At 38.0% G+C, this 17,284-nt stretch overlaps 1 protein-coding gene across 3 annotated transcripts in view; it reads right to left on the minus strand.

The window, feature by feature from the left end:
- The window catches only part of LOC135538188 (beta-1-syntrophin-like), a 108,432-nt gene that overhangs the window by 16,359 nt on the left and 74,789 nt on the right, over positions 1-17,284 (minus strand). For 2 of the 3 annotated variants that reach the window (XM_064964153.1, XM_064964152.1), the window contains exon 6: positions 10,308-10,522. In XM_064964153.1, the coding sequence (XP_064820225.1) occupies positions 10,308-10,522 (215 nt within the window). Of the gene's footprint in view, positions 1-10,307; positions 10,719-17,284 lie in introns of those variants that run through there. The other variant, XM_064964154.1, reaches the window with a different exon arrangement.

Here is a 17,284-nt window from a genome sequence, read left to right on the forward strand (position 1 = left end):
CAGTTCCATGATATCTAATGGTGAGTTCCATTATATTACAGTTCCATGAGATCTAATGGTGAGTTCCATTATATTACAGTTCCATGAGATCTAATGGTGAGTTCCATTATATTACAGTTCCATGAGATCTAATGGTGAGTTCCATTATATTACAGTTCCATGAGATCTATTGGTGAGTTCCATTATATTACAGTTCCATGAGATCTAATGGTGAGTTCCATTAGTTCTATTATATTACAGTTCCATTAGTTCTAATGGTGAGTTCCATTATATTACAGTTCCATGAGATCTAATGGTGAGTTCCATTAGTTCTATTATATTACAGTTCCATTAGTTCTAATGGTTAGTTCTATTATATTACAGTTCTATGAGATCTAATGGTGAGTTCCATTAGTTCTGTTATATTACAGTTCCATTAGTTCTAATGGTGAGTTCCATTAGTTCTATTATATTACAGTTCCATTAGTTCTAATGGTGAGTTCCATTAGTTCTATTATATTACAGTTCCAAGATATCTAATGGTGAGTTCCATGAGTTTTAATGGTGAGTTCCATTAGTTCTATTATATTACAGTTCCATGATATCTAATGGTGAGTTCCATTAGTTCTATTATATTACAGTTCCATTAGTTCTAATGGTGAGTTTCATTAGTTCTATTATATTAGAGTTCCATTAGTTATAATCGTGAGTTCTATTATATTACAGTTCCATTAGTTCTAATGGTGAGTTCCATTAGTTCTATTATATTACAGTTCCATTAGTTATAATCGTGAGTTCTATTATATTACAGTTCCATTAGTTCTAATGGTGAGTTCTATTATATTACAGTTCTATGAGATCTAATGGTGAGTTCCATTATATTAGAGTTCCATGAGATCTAATGGTGAGTTCCATTATATTACAGTTCCATGATATCTAATGGTGAGTTCTATTATATTACAGTTCCATGATATCTAATGGTGAGTTCCATTATATTACAGTTCCATGAGATCTAATGGTGAGTTCCATTATATTACAGTTCCATGAGATCTAATGGTGAGTTCCATTATATTACAGTTCCATGATATCTAATGGTGAGTTCTATTATATTACAGTTCCATGATATCTAATGGTGAGTTCCATTATATTACAGTTCCATGAGATCTAATGGTGAGTTCCATTATATTACAGTTCCATGAGATCTAATGGTGAGTTCCATTATATTACAGTTCCATGAGATCTAATGGTGAGTTCCATTATATTACAGTTCCATGAGATCTATTGGTGAGTTCCATTATATTACAGTTCCATGAGATCTATTGGTGAGTTCCATTATATTACAGTTCCATTAGTTCTAATGGTGAGTTCCATTATATTACAGTTCCATGAGATCTAATGGTGAGTTCCATTAGTTCGAATGGTGAGTTCCATTAGTTCTATTATATTACAGTTCCATGATATCTAATGGTGAGTTCTATTATATTACAGTTCCATGATATCTAATGGTGAGTTCCATTATATTACAGTTCCATGAGATCTAATGGTGAGTTCCATTATATTACAGTTCCATGAGATCTAATGGTGAGTTCCATTAGTTCTATTATATTACAGTTCCATTAGTTTTAATGGTGAGTTCCATTAGTTCTATTATATTACAGTTCCATTAGTTCTAATGGTGAGTTCTATTATATTACAGTTCTATGAGATCTAATGGTGAGTTCCATTATATTACAGTTCCATGAGATCTAATGGTGAGTTCCATTATATTACAGTTCCATGATATCTAATGGTGAGTTCTATTATATTACAGTTCCATGATATCTAATGGTGAGTTCCATTATATTACAGTTCCATGAGATCTAATGGTGAGTTCCATTATATTACAGTTCCATGAGATCTAATGGTGAGTTCCATTATATTACAGTTCCATGATATCTAATGGTGAGTTCTATTATATTACAGTTCCATGATATCTAATGGTGAGTTCCATTATATTACAGTTCCATGAGATCTAATGGTGAGTTCCATTATATTACAGTTCCATGAGATCTAATGGTGAGTTCCATTATATTACAGTTCCATGAGATCTAATGGTGAGTTCCATTATATTACAGTTCCATGAGATCTATTGGTGAGTTCCATTATATTACAGTTCCATGAGATCTAATGGTGAGTTCCATTAGTTCTGTTATATTACAGTTCCATTAGTTCTAATGGTGAGTTCCATTAGTTCTATTATATTACAGTTCCATTAGTTCTAATGGTGAGTTCCATTAGTTCTATTATATTACAGTTCCAAGATATCTAATGGTGAGTTCCATTAGTTCTATTATATTACAGTTCCATTAGTTCTAATGGTGAGTTTCATTAGTTCTATTATATTACAGTTCCATTAGTTATAATCGTGAGTTCTATTATATTACAGTTCCATTAGTTCTAATGGTGAGTTCCATTAGTTCTATTATATTACAGTTCCATTAGTTCTAATGGTGAGTTCTATTATATTACAGTTCCATTAGTTCTAATGGTGAGTTCCATTATATTACAGTTCCATGAGATCTAATGGTGAGTTCCATTATATTACAGTTCCATGAGATCTAATGGTGAGTTCCATTATATTACAGTTCCATGAGATCTATTGGTGAGTTCCATTATATTACAGTTCCATTAGTTCTAATGGTGAGTTCCATTATATTACAGTTCCATGAGATCTAATGGTGAGTTCCATTAGTTCTATTATATTACAGTTCCATTAGTTCTAATGGTTAGTTCTATTATATTACAGTTCTATGAGATCTAATGGTGAGTTCCATTAGTTCTGTTATATTACAGTTCCATTAGTTCTAATGGTGAGTTCCATTAGTTCTATTATATTACAGTTCCATTAGTTCTAATGGTGAGTTCCATTAGTTCTATTATATTACAGTTCCAAGATATCTAATGGTGAGTTCCATGAGTTTTAATGGTGAGTTCCATTAGTTCTATTATATTACAGTTCCATGATATCTAATGGTGAGTTCCATTAGTTCTATTATATTACAGTTCGATTAGTTCTAATGGTGAGTTTCATTAGTTATATTATATTACAGTTCCATTAGTTATAATCGTGAGTTCTATTATATTACAGTTCCATTAGTTCTAATGGTGAGTTCCATTAGTTCTATTATATTACAGTTCCATTAGTTATAATTGTGAGTTCTATTATATTACAGTTCCATTAGTTCTAATGGTGAGTTCTATTATATTACAGTTCTATGAGATCTAATGGTGAGTTCCATTATATTAGAGTTCCATGAGATCTAATGGTGAGTTCCATTATATTACAGTTCCATGATATCTAATGGTGAGTTCTATTATATTACAGTTCCATGATATCTAATGGTGAGTTCCATTATATTACAGTTCCATGAGATCTAATGGTGAGTTCCATTATATTACAGTTCCATGAGATCTAATGGTGAGTTCCATTATATTACAGTTCCATGATATCTAATGGTGAGTTCTATTATATTACAGTTCCATGATATCTAATGGTGAGTTCCATTATATTACAGTTCCATGAGATCTAATGGTGAGTTCCATTATATTACAGTTCCATGAGATCTAATGGTGAGTTCCATTATATTACAGTTCCATGAGATCTAATGGTGAGTTCCATTATATTACAGTTCCATGAGATCTATTGGTGAGTTCCATTATATTACAGTTCCATGAGATCTATTGGTGAGTTCCATTATATTACAGTTCCATTAGTTCTAATGGTGAGTTCCATTATATTACAGTTCCATGAGATCTAATGGTGAGTTCCATTAGTTCGAATGGTGAGTTCCATTAGTTCTATTATATTACAGTTCCATGATATCTAATGGTGAGTTCTATTATATTACAGTTCCATGATATCTAATGGTGAGTTCCATTATATTACAGTTCCATGAGATCTAATGGTGAGTTCCATTATATTACAGTTCCATGAGATCTAATGGTGAGTTCCATTAGTTCTATTATATTACAGTTCCATTAGTTTTAATGGTGAGTTCCATTAGTTCTATTATATTACAGTTCCATTAGTTCTAATGGTGAGTTCTATTATATTACAGTTCTATGAGATCTAATGGTGAGTTCCATTATATTACAGTTCCATGAGATCTAATGGTGAGTTCCATTATATTACAGTTCCATGATATCTAATGGTGAGTTCTATTATATTACAGTTCCATGATATCTAATGGTGAGTTCCATTATATTACAGTTCCATGAGATCTAATGGTGAGTTCCATTATATTACAGTTCCATGAGATCTAATGGTGAGTTCCATTATATTACAGTTCCATGATATCTAATGGTGAGTTCTATTATATTACAGTTCCATGATATCTAATGGTGAGTTCCATTATATTACAGTTCCATGAGATCTAATGGTGAGTTCCATTATATTACAGTTCCATGAGATCTAATGGTGAGTTCCATTATATTACAGTTCCATGAGATCTAATGGTGAGTTCCATTATATTACAGTTCCATGAGATCTATTGGTGAGTTCCATTATATTACAGTTCCATGAGATCTAATGGTGAGTTCCATTAGTTCTGTTATATTACAGTTCCATTAGTTCTAATGGTGAGTTCCATTAGTTCTATTATATTACAGTTCCATTAGTTCTAATGGTGAGTTCCATTAGTTCTATTATATTACAGTTCCAAGATATCTAATGGTGAGTTCCATTAGTTCTATTATATTACAGTTCCATTAGTTCTAATGGTGAGTTTCATTAGTTCTATTATATTACAGTTCCATTAGTTATAATCGTGAGTTCTATTATATTACAGTTCCATTAGTTCTAATGGTGAGTTCCATTAGTTCTATTATATTACAGTTCCATTAGTTCTAATGGTGAGTTCTATTATATTACAGTTCCATTAGTTCTAATGGTGAGTTCCATTATATTACAGTTCCATGAGATCTAATGGTGAGTTCCATTATATTACAGTTCCATGAGATCTAATGGTGAGTTCCATTATATTACAGTTCCATGAGATCTATTGGTGAGTTCCATTATATTACAGTTCCATTAGTTCTAATGGTGAGTTCCATTATATTACAGTTCCATGAGATCTAATGGTGAGTTCCATTAGTTCTATTATATTACAGTTCCATTAGTTCTAATGGTTAGTTCTATTATATTACAGTTCTATGAGATCTAATGGTGAGTTCCATTAGTTCTGTTATATTACAGTTCCATTAGTTCTAATGGTGAGTTCCATTAGTTCTATTATATTACAGTTCCATTAGTTCTAATGGTGAGTTCCATTAGTTCTATTATATTACAGTTCCAAGATATCTAATGGTGAGTTCCATGAGTTTTAATGGTGAGTTCCATTAGTTCTATTATATTACAGTTCCATGATATCTAATGGTGAGTTCCATTAGTTCTATTATATTACAGTTCGATTAGTTCTAATGGTGAGTTTCATTAGTTATATTATATTACAGTTCCATTAGTTATAATCGTGAGTTCTATTATATTACAGTTCCATTAGTTCTAATGGTGAGTTCCATTAGTTCTATTATATTACAGTTCCATTAGTTATAATTGTGAGTTCTATTATATTACAGTTCCATTAGTTCTAATGGTGAGTTCTATTATATTACAGTTCTATGAGATCTAATGGTGAGTTCCATTATATTAGAGTTCCATGAGATCTAATGGTGAGTTCCATTATATTACAGTTCCATGATATCTAATGGTGAGTTCTATTATATTACAGTTCCATGATATCTAATGGTGAGTTCCATTATATTACAGTTCCATGAGATCTAATGGTGAGTTCCATTATATTACAGTTCCATGAGATCTAATGGTGAGTTCCATTATATTACAGTTCCATGATATCTAATGGTGAGTTCTATTATATTACAGTTCCATGATATCTAATGGTGAGTTCCATTATATTACAGTTCCATGAGATCTAATGGTGAGTTCCATTATATTACAGTTCCATGAGATCTAATGGTGAGTTCCATTATATTACAGTTCCATGAGATCTAATGGTGAGTTCCATTATATTACAGTTCCATGAGATCTATTGGTGAGTTCCATTATATTACAGTTCCATGAGATCTAATGGTGAGTTCCATTAGTTCTATTATATTACAGTTCCATTAGTTCTAATGGTGAGTTCCATTATATTACAGTTCCATGAGATCTAATGGTGAGTTCCATTAGTTCTATTATATTACAGTTCCATTAGTTCTAATGGTTAGTTCTATTATATTACAGTTCTATGAGATCTAATGGTGAGTTCCATTAGTTCTGTTATATTACAGTTCCATTAGTTCTAATGGTGAGTTCCATTAGTTCTATTATATTACAGTTCCATTAGTTCTAATGGTGAGTTCCATTAGTTCTATTATATTACAGTTCCAAGATATCTAATGGTGAGTTCCATGAGTTTTAATGGTGAGTTCCATTAGTTCTATTATATTACAGTTCCATGATATCTAATGGTGAGTTCCATTAGTTCTATTATATTACAGTTCCATTAGTTCTAATGGTGAGTTTCATTAGTTCTATTATATTACAGTTCCATTAGTTACAATCGTGAGTTCTATTATATTACAGTTCCATTAGTTCTAATGGTGAGTTCCATTAGTTCTATTATATTACAGTTCCATTAGTTATAATCGTGAGTTCTATTATATTACAGTTCCATTAGTTCTAATGGTGAGTTCTATTATATTACAGTTCTATGAGATCTAATGGTGAGTTCCATTATATTAGAGTTCCATGAGATCTAATGGTGAGTTCCATTATATTACAGTTCCATGATATCTAATGGTGAGTTCTATTATATTACAGTTCCATGATATCTAATGGTGAGTTCCATTATATTACAGTTCCATGAGATCTAATGGTGAGTTCCATTATATTACAGTTCCATGAGATCTAATGGTGAGTTCCATTATATTACAGTTCCATGATATCTAATGGTGAGTTCTATTATATTACAGTTCCATGATATCTAATGGTGAGTTCCATTATATTACAGTTCCATGAGATCTAATGGTGAGTTCCATTATATTACAGTTCCATGAGATCTAATGGTGAGTTCCATTATATTACAGTTCCATGAGATCTAATGGTGAGTTCCATTATATTACAGTTCCATGAGATCTAATGGTGAGTTCCATTATATTACAGTTCCATGAGATCTATTGGTGAGTTCCATTATATTACAGTTCCATGAGATCTAATGGTGAGTTCCATTAGTTCTATTATATTACAGTTCCATTAGTTCTAATGGTGAGTTCCATTATATTACAGTTCCATGAGATCTAATGGTGAGTTCCATTAGTTCTATTATATTACAGTTCCATTAGTTCTAATGGTTAGTTCTATTATATTACAGTTCTATGAGATCTAATGGTGAGTTCCATTAGTTCTGTTATATTACAGTTCCATTAGTTCTAATGGTGAGTTCCATTAGTTCTATTATATTACAGTTCCATTAGTTCTAATGGTGAGTTCCATTAGTTCTATTATATTACAGTTCCAAGATATCTAATGGTGAGTTCCATGAGTTTTAATGGTGAGTTCCATTAGTTCTATTATATTACAGTTCCATGATATCTAATGGTGAGTTCCATTAGTTCTATTATATTACAGTTCCATTAGTTCTAATGGTGAGTTTCATTAGTTCTATTATATTACAGTTCCATTAGTTATAATGGTGAGTTCTATTATATTACAGTTCCATTAGTTCTAATGGTGAGTTCCATTAGTTCTATTATATTACCGTTTCATGAGATCTAATGGTGAGTTCTATTATATTACAGTTCCATGAGTTCTAATGGTGAGTTCCATTAGTTCTATTATATTACAGTTCCATTAGTTCTAATGGTGAGTTTCATTAGTTCTATTATATTACAGTTTCATTAGATCTAATGGTGAGTTCCATTAGTGATATTATATTACAGTTCCATTAGTTCTCATGGTGAGTTCCATTAGTTGTATTATATATATTTATATTTTTTTTCACCTTTATTTAACCAGGTAGGCTAGTTGAGAACAAGTTCTCATTTGCAACTGCGACCTGGCCAAGATAAAGCTTAGCAATGTGAACAGACAACACAGAGTTACACATGGAGTAAACAATTAACAAGTCAATAACACAGTACAAAAAAAGGGGGAGTCTATATACATTGTGTGCAAAAGACATGAGGAGGTAGGCGAATAATTACAATTTTGCAGATTAACACTGGAGTGATAAATGATCAGATGGTCATGTACAGGTAGAGATATTGGTGTACAAAAGAGCAGAAAAGTAAATAAATAAAAACAGTATGGGGATGAGGTAGGTGAAAATGGGTGGGCTATTTACCAATAGACTATGTACAGCTGCAGCGATCGGTTAGCTGCTCAGATAGCAGATGTTTGAAGTTGGCGAGGGAGATAAAAGTCTCCAACTTCAGGGATTTTTGCAATTCGTTCCAGTCACAGGCAGCAGAGTACTGGAACGAAAGGCGGCCAAATGAGGTGTTGGCTTTAGGGATGATCAGTGAGATACACCTGCTGGAGCGTGTGCTACGGATGGGTGTTGCCATCGTGACCAGTGAACTGAGATAAGGCGGAGCTTTACCTAGCATGGACTTGTAGATGACCTGGAGCCAGTGGGTCTGGCGACGAATATGTAGCGAGGGCCAGCCGACTAGAGCATACAAGTCGTAGTGGTGGGTGGTATAAGGTGCTTTAGTGACAAAACGGATGGCACTGTGATAAACTGCATCCAGTTTGCTGAGTAGAGTGTTGGAGGCAATTTTGTAGATGACATCGCCGAAGTCGAGGATCGGTAGGATAGTCAGTTTTACCAGGGTAAGTTTGGCGGCGTGAGTGAAGGAGGCTTTGTTGCGGAATAGAAAGCCGATATTACAGTTCCATGATATCTAATGGTGAGTTACATTATATTACAGTTCCATGAGATCTAATGGTGAGTTCCATTATATTACAGTTTCATGAGATCTAATGGTGAGTTCCATTAGTTCTATTATATTACAGTTTCATGAGATCTAATGGTGAGTTCCATTAGTTCTATTATATTACAGTTTCATGAGATCTAATGGTGAGTTCCATTAGTTCTATTATATTACAGTTTCATGAGATCTAATGGTGAGTTCTATTAGTTCTATTATATTACAGTTTCATGAGATCTAATGGTGAGTTCCATTAGTTCTATTATATTACAGTTTCATGAGATCTAATGGTGAGTTCTATTATATTACAGTTTCATGAGATCTAATGGTGAGTTCTATTATATTACAGTTCCATGAGATCTAATGGTGAGTTCCATTATATTACAGTTCCATGATATCTAATGGTGAGTTCCATTAGTTCTATTATATTACAGTTTCATGAGATCTAATGGTGAGTTCCATTAGTTCTATTATATTACAGTTTCATGAGATATAATGGTGAGTTCTATTAGTTCTATTATATTACAGTTTCATGAGATCTAATGGTGAGTTCTTTTATATTACAGTTCCATGAGATCTAATGGTGAGTTCCATTATATTACAGTTCCATGAGTTCTAATGGTGAGTTCCATTAGTTCTAATGGTGAGTTTCATTAGTTCTATTATATTACAGTTCCATTAGTTATAATGGTGAGTTCTATTATATTACAGTTCCATTAGTTCTAATGGTGAGTTCCATTAGTTCTATTATATTACCGTTTCATGAGATCTAATGGTGAGTTCTATTATATTACAGTTCCATGAGTTCTAATGGTGAGTTCCATTAGTTCTATTATATTACAGTTCCATAAGATCTAATGGTGAGTTCCATTATATTACAGTTCCATTAGTTCTAATGGTGAGTTCCATTCGTTATTTTCTATTACAATTGTAGTGTTCTGAGAGTAGAACACATCTAAACAGAGTTATTTTCATAAACAGCAGAGGGACTTGCAGGACAGTGTTTCAGTATGCCCATGTATGACTCATTTCCTGTTTAACGTATAGGGGATTCTGTGGAAACTTTTCCATCTTTACTTGTTTGTGTTCATTTAACCGTGGCTAAGTAGAGCAGAAGAGAAACTGCAATGAAATATGAGTCAACTGGGTGTTTTTATCCTCCTTGAAATACGGTCTCATGTACAGTCATCAACTAACAGAGACGGTTGTTAAGAGTGATCCTGTCCCTAGTAGAAACAATGGTCCCGATAGGTGAATGATAACCAGGTTAATGTAGGGGAAAGGTCACATGGTGGATCTACTGTAGTGTGGAATTGCAAGAGGAGGAGGACTTGCTTCTTGTTAAAAAAAAACACACTTACAATTTCACCCTCTTTTCCACTGAAATCCAGGAAGAGCATCCTGACCCCATCGTCGGAGGACATCTTGAGGCGTTCGAAGGGGTAGCAGAGGAGAGGTTTGGCTTGGTTCTGGTTCCCCTGGTCCACCTGGTCCTCCCCCTTCTGCTCAGCCAGGACAGAGAAGCCCTGCTCGTAGTGGATCACCAGCCTGCACTCCTGGCCCTTGTACACACAGCCTGGAACAGGACAATATAATGGGTAACTCCTGGCCCTTGTACACACGGCCTGGAACAGGACAATATAATGGGTAACTCCTGGCCCTTGTACACACAGCCTGGAACAGGACAATATAATGGGTAACTCCTGGCCCTTGTACACACAGCCTGGAACAGGACAATATAATGGGTAACTCCTGGCCCTTGTACACACAGCCTGGAACAGGACAATATAATGGGTAACTCCTGGCCCTTGAACACACAGCCTGAAACAAGACAACATACTGCTGGGTGAATAAAGTTCCACTAATCTTTCAGTATTTTTTAAACTGTACACACATCCCAAATCAAAGGGGGAGCTAGAGAACAGCTAGGAACAGTAGGAAGGGAGGATGCAGGATTCGAACCACTGTCTCCGGGCTTGCAATATACAGTATGTTCTTGTGCTGGGAGTGTTGCTACTAGACCACAACAAGCTATGTACTGCTAGGTCATTCCTGAACGTTATACTTCCAGCCTGTAACATGACAACAGCTGGTTAAAAACAAGGCCCTGTCCTGGCTGTATATTAGGACAACTGCTGCTTGCTGCTAGTGGGTGGGAAAATAGTTCTGGAGCAGATGTCAACCATTTTAAATCCAGATAAGGGATTTGGCTTGTAATCGTACTTAGACAAAAAAACAGACAACGGCTGTATTTCACATTTGTTGTTTTTCTAATCAATCCCTTTTAAAACTACCATTTATGTCCCTGCCTTGCCTGTTTTATTTTACTAGGCAAGTCCGTTAAGAACAAATTCTTATTTTCAATGATGGCCTAGGAACAGTGGGTTAACTGCCTTGTTCCGGGGCAGAAAGACAGATTTTTACTTTGTCAGCTCGGGGATTCAATCTTGCAACCTTTCGGTTACTAGTCCAACGCTCTAACCACTAGGCTACCTGCCGCCCCTACACTCTAACCACTAGGCTACCTGCCGCCCCTACACTCTAACCACTAGGCTACCTGCCGCCCCTACACTCTAACCATGAGGCTACCTGCTGCCCCTACACTCTAACCCAGTGGTTCTTAACCTGGGTACAATCGAACCCCAGGGGTTCGGTGAGTCAGTCTCAGGGGTTCGGCGGAGGTCAAGACACACATCCGATTCATATGATTCGTGATGACACGCTCCGCTTGGCCATCATTGGCTGCAGGTGATCACGCTACATCGCTTGGCCTATCTGTGCTGCAGGGAATCTGGTGCGCTCAGTCGTCGACTTGTGACTGTCGTGATGGTACGTCTTGTGATTTCTTTCTTAATATTTTAATCCCTTCATACTTACTATGTCGAGCAAAAAAAGAAAGTGGTCGGACGAATATGTACAATATGGATTCACACGTATAACGGAACGTGATGGGAGTCAGTGTCCTAACAGCATGATTTGCAATGCCAAGTTGAGCAATTCTAGTCTCGCACCGGCAAAACTAAGAGAACACTTCCTTAAGCTGCATGGAGATGGAAAATACAAGAACACAACGCTCGCTGAATTCAAGGTGATGAGAGCCAGATTCGATGAAAAGGCTACTCTGCCTGTTCTCGGCTTTGTACCCATCAACAAACTGATCCTCACAGCATCGTACGGAGTTGCTTACCTGATCGCAAAGCAGGGCAAACCACACATCATTGGTGAAACACTGATACAATCAGCTGTGTTGAAGATGGCGAATATCATGCTGGGAAAAGAGGCTGAAGTTAAGTTATCCCAAATTCCTCTTTCAAATGACACCATCAGCGACAGAATAGAGGACATGAGCAAAGACATCTTGGCTCAAGTAGTTGCAGATCTGATTTCAAGCCCGGCAAAATTCAGCCTTCAACTCGACGAGACCACAGACGTTTCCAATCTAAGCCAGCTTGCTGTATTCGTGCGCTATGTGAAAGACGACATGATAAAGGAAGATTTTTTATTTTGTAAGCCTCTTAGAACAACAACTAAGGCAGCCGATGTGAAGAAACTTGTGGATGACTTCTTCAAAGACAACAATCTTTCGTGGGATATGTTTTCTGCAGTTTGTTCGGACGGAGCTCCAGTCATGCTGGGAAGAAAGTCTGGTTTTGGTGCGCTAGTGAAAGCCGATGCACCACACATCATTGTTACGCATTGTATTCTGCACAGGCATGCGTTGGCATCAAAAACCTTGCCTCCAAAACTGGCAGAAGTATTACAAATTGTAGTGGAATGCGTGAACTATGTGCGAACTAGTGCTCAGCGGCATCGCATCTTCAGTGAGCTGTGTAAAGAAATGGGCTCTGAATTCGAGGTACTTTGTACCATTCTAATGTTCTGTGGTTATCCCGGCGACAGGTGCTGAATCGTGTTTTTGCCGTGTGTGGAATTAGCCCTGCTTTTGCAAGAGCACCAACATTGTCATGCAGATTGCTTAAAATGTTCTGAGTTCATTCTCATTTTAGCGTACATGGCTGATATCTTCGCAGCTCTCAATCATCTCAATCAAAAGATGCAGGGCGGTGGAGTCAACATCATCGAAGCGGAGGAAAACCTGAAGGCTTTTCAAAAAAAGCTACCGTTATGGAAACGACGAACAAAGAAAAATAACTTTGCAAACTTTCCCCTGCTGGACGACTGTGTAAGTAAGATCGAAGATGTATCTGGAATCGGAGACATTTCTGTAACCGCAGAACTGAAGCAAGCAATTGCCACGCACTTAGATGAGCTTGCAAAGTCTCTCGACGGATACTTCCCTACAAGAGAGTCATATCCAGCATGGGTGAGACAGCCGTTCACGTTTAGTGTTGAGACAACAGATGTCAATGATGAATACCTTGATGAAATCATTGAAATTCAGCAGAGCCAGGTTCAACAGCAACTCTTCAGAACAACAACGCTTTCAACGTTTTGGTGTCAACAAATGGTAACGTACCCTGTTATTGCTAAGAAAGCTCTGGAGATTGTCATACCGTTTGTTACTACATATCTTTGCGAGCAATCCTTTTCGACTAGGCTACCTGCCGCCCCTACACTCTAACCACTAGGCTACCTGCCGCCCCTACACTCTAACCACTAGGCTACCTGCCGCCCCTACACTCTAACCACTAGGCTACCTGCCGCCCCTACACTCTAACCACTAGGCTACCTGCCGTCCCTGCCTATAGACGTTTTTTAATATATAATGTTGTACTCTTTGAAAGTCTGATTCCTTGTCTGTCCCATATACAATACACTGATCTGTGTGTCAGATATATCGATTCCCATGCTGTCAATCCCAGCCCTCGCCATTGCTCCATGCTCGTCAGACAGGATCTCCTGTGCTGAGAGCAGGATGTACCAGCTCTATTGGATCAGTGTCAACAAGCTACTTCTGAAACCACTTTACATGTGTTCCAGTAAAGCTCTGCAAATCCCTCTACGGCTTGTGTGGCTCTCTGTGAAGAGGTAACAGCCTTTTGTAAAGACTCAAGCTAAGATGGAACATTTTACTGAGTAACACACACTGTTGCTTGGAAAGACAGTTTCACAAAGGACTTATCTTCTTTAGAGGGTAGTCCGAAAGGTATTGTTGTGCTAAAGGCATTGTCCGTATCATATCGTCCTCATATTGCTGTCACAACAACATTCTCTTAATACTGACTTAGAATTACCTGTGGGAAGAAGTTGTATGGAAAGGTCAGAGGTCAAACTAACATGTACCCAACACTCTCAGGTGTTTGTGTTTTTTTTTGTTCCACAATAAGGAAATACTACTCCCTACCTGAATGCTTGACCTGTGAGACTCCCACCACTTTCCCACCAACAGGGAAACACACACACAAAGATGCTTTCAGTCAGACACAAAGACCCTCCTTTCAGAGTGGCAAAACACAGAAACCTCCCCAAGGAAAGCAAGGTGGATCCAGTTTGGTCACTATAACTACCAGAATCCTTAAAAGGTAATTTACGGACATTTGAGTGATTTCTAGCCCTGTAGGGTCTGGGAGTCCTAGTTTATCCCCAAGCTCTAACCATATAGGGTCTAGGAGTAGTTTATACCCAAGCTCTAACCATATAGGGTCTAGGAGTAGTTTATCCCCAAGCTCTAACCCTGTAGGGTCTAGGAGTAGTTTATCCCCAAGCTCTAACCATATAAGGTCTAGGAGTAGTTTATCCCCAAGCTCTAACACTGTAGGGTCTAGGAGTAGTTTATCCCCAAGCTCTAACCATATAAGGTCTAGGAGTAGTTTATCCCCAAGCTCTAACGCTGTAGGGTCTGGGAGTAGTTTATCCCCAAGCTCTAACCATATAGGGTCTAGGAGTAGTGTATCCCCAAGCTCTAACCCTGTAGGGTCTAGGAGTAGTTTATCCCCAAGCTCTAACCATATAGGGTCTGGGAGTAGTTTATCCCCAAGCTCTAACCCTGTAGGGTCTGGGAGTAGTTTATCCCCAAGCTCTAACCATATAGGGTCTGGGAGTAGTTTATCCCCAAGCTCTAACCATATAGGGTCTAGGAGTAGTTTATCCCCAAGCTCTAAACATATAGGGTCTAGGAGTAGTTTATCCCCAAGCTTTAACCATATAGGGTCTAGGAGTAGTTTATCCCCAAGCTCTAACCATATAGTGTCTAGGAGTAGTTTATCCCCAAACTCTAACCCTGTAGGGTCTGGGAGTCCTAGTTTATCCCCAAGCTCTAACCATATAGGGTCTGGGAGCAGTTTATCCCCAAGCTCTAACGCTGTAGGGTCTGGGAGTAGTTTATCCCCAAGCTCTAACCCTGTAGGGTCTGGGAGTAGTTTATCCCCAAGCTCTAACCATGTAGGGTCTGGGAGTAGTTTATCCCCAAGCTCTAACCATATAGGGTCTGGGAGTAGTTTATCCCCAAGCTCTAACCATATAGGGTCGGGGAGTAGTTTATCCCCAAGCTCTAACCATGTAGGGTCTAGGAGTAGTTTATCCCCAAGCTCTAACCATGTAGGGTCTGGGAGTAGTTTATCCCCAAGCTCTAACCCTGTAGGGTCTGGGAGTAGTTTATCCCCAAGCTCTAACCATATAGGGTCTGGGAGTAGTTTATCCCCAAGCTCTAACCATATACGGTCTAGGAGTAGTTTATCCCCAAGCTCTAACCATATAGGGTCTAGGAGTAGTTTATCCCCAAGCTTTAACCATATAGGGTCTAGGAGTAGTTTATCCCCAAGCTCTAACCATATAGGGTCTAGGAGTAGTTTATCCCCAAGCTCTAACCATATAGGGTCTGGGAGTAGTTTATCCCCAAGCTCTAACCATATAGGGTCTGGGAGTAGTTTATCCCCAAGCTCTAACCCTGTAGGGTCTGGGAGTAGTTTATCCCCAAGCTCTAACCATATAGGGTCTGGGAGTAGTTTATCCCCAAGCTCTAACCCTGTAGGGTCTGGGAGTAGTTTATCCCCAAGCTCTAACCATGTAGGGTCTGGGAGTAGTTTATCCCCAAGCTCTAACCCTGTAGGGTCTGGGAGTAGTTTATCCCCAAGCTCTAACCATGTAGGGTCTGGTTGTAGTTTATCCCCAAGCTCTAACCATATAGGGTCTGGGAGTAGTTTATCCCCAAGCTCTAACCATATAGGGTCTGGGAGTAGTTTATCCCCAAGCTCTAACCATATAGGGTCTGGGAGTAGTTTATCCCCAAGCTCTAACCATATAGGGTCTAGGAGTAGTTTATCCCCAAGCTCTAACCATATAGGGTCTGGGAGTAGTTTATCCCCAAGCTCTAACCATATAGGGTCTGGGAGTAGTTTATCCCCAAGCTCTAACCATATAGGGTCTGGGAGCAGTTTATCCCCAAGCTCTAACGCTGTAGGGTCTGGGAGTAGTTTATCCCCAAGCTCTAACCATATAGGGTCTGGGAGTAGTTTATCCCCAAGCTCTAACCATATAGGGTCTGGGAGTAGTTTATCCCCAAGCTCTAACCATATAGGGTCTGGGAGTAGTGTATCCCCAAGCTCTAACGCTGTAGGGTCTAGGAGTAGTTTATCCCCAAGCTCTAACCATATAGGGTCTGGGAGTAGTTTATCCCCAAGCACTAACCATATAGGGTCTAGGAGTAGTTTATCCCCAAGCTCTAACTATATAGGGTCTGGGAGTAGTTTATCCCCAAGCTCTAACCATATAGGGTCTGGGAGTAGTTTATCCCCAAGCTCTAACCATATAGGGTCTGGGAGTAGTTTATCCCCAAGCTCTAACCATATAGGGTCTGGGAGTAGTTTATCCCCAAGCTCTAACCATATAGGGTCTGGGAGTAGTTTATCCCCAAGCACTAACCATATAGGGTCTGGGAGTAGTTTATCCCCAAGCTCTAACCATATAGGGTCTAGGAGTAGTTTATCCCCAAGCTCTAACCATATAGGGTCTGGGAGTAGTTTATCCCCAAGCTCTAACCATATAGGGTCTGGGAGTAGTTTATCCCCAAGCTCTAACCATATAGGGTCTGGGAGTAGTTTATCCCCAAGCTCTAACCATATAGGGTCTGGGAGTAGTTTATCCCCAAGCTCTAACCATATAGGGTCTGGGAGTAGTTTATCCCCAAGCTCTAACCATATAGGGTCTGGGAGTAGTTTATCCCCAAGCTCTAACCATATAGGGTCTAGGAGTAGTTTATCCCCAAGCTCTAACCATATAGGGTCTGGGAGTAGTTTATCCCCAAGCTCTAACCATATAGGGTCTGGGAGTAGTTTATCCCCAAGCTCTAACCATATAGGGTCTAGGAGTAGTTTATCCCCAAGCTCTAACCATATAGGGTCTAGGAGTAGTGTATCCCCAAGCTCTAACCATATAGGAT

This window comes from Oncorhynchus masou, unplaced genomic scaffold (genome assembly GCF_036934945.1).
Source record: "Oncorhynchus masou masou isolate Uvic2021 unplaced genomic scaffold, UVic_Omas_1.1 unplaced_scaffold_929, whole genome shotgun sequence".
NCBI classification, from domain to species: domain Eukaryota; kingdom Metazoa; phylum Chordata; class Actinopteri; order Salmoniformes; family Salmonidae; genus Oncorhynchus; species Oncorhynchus masou.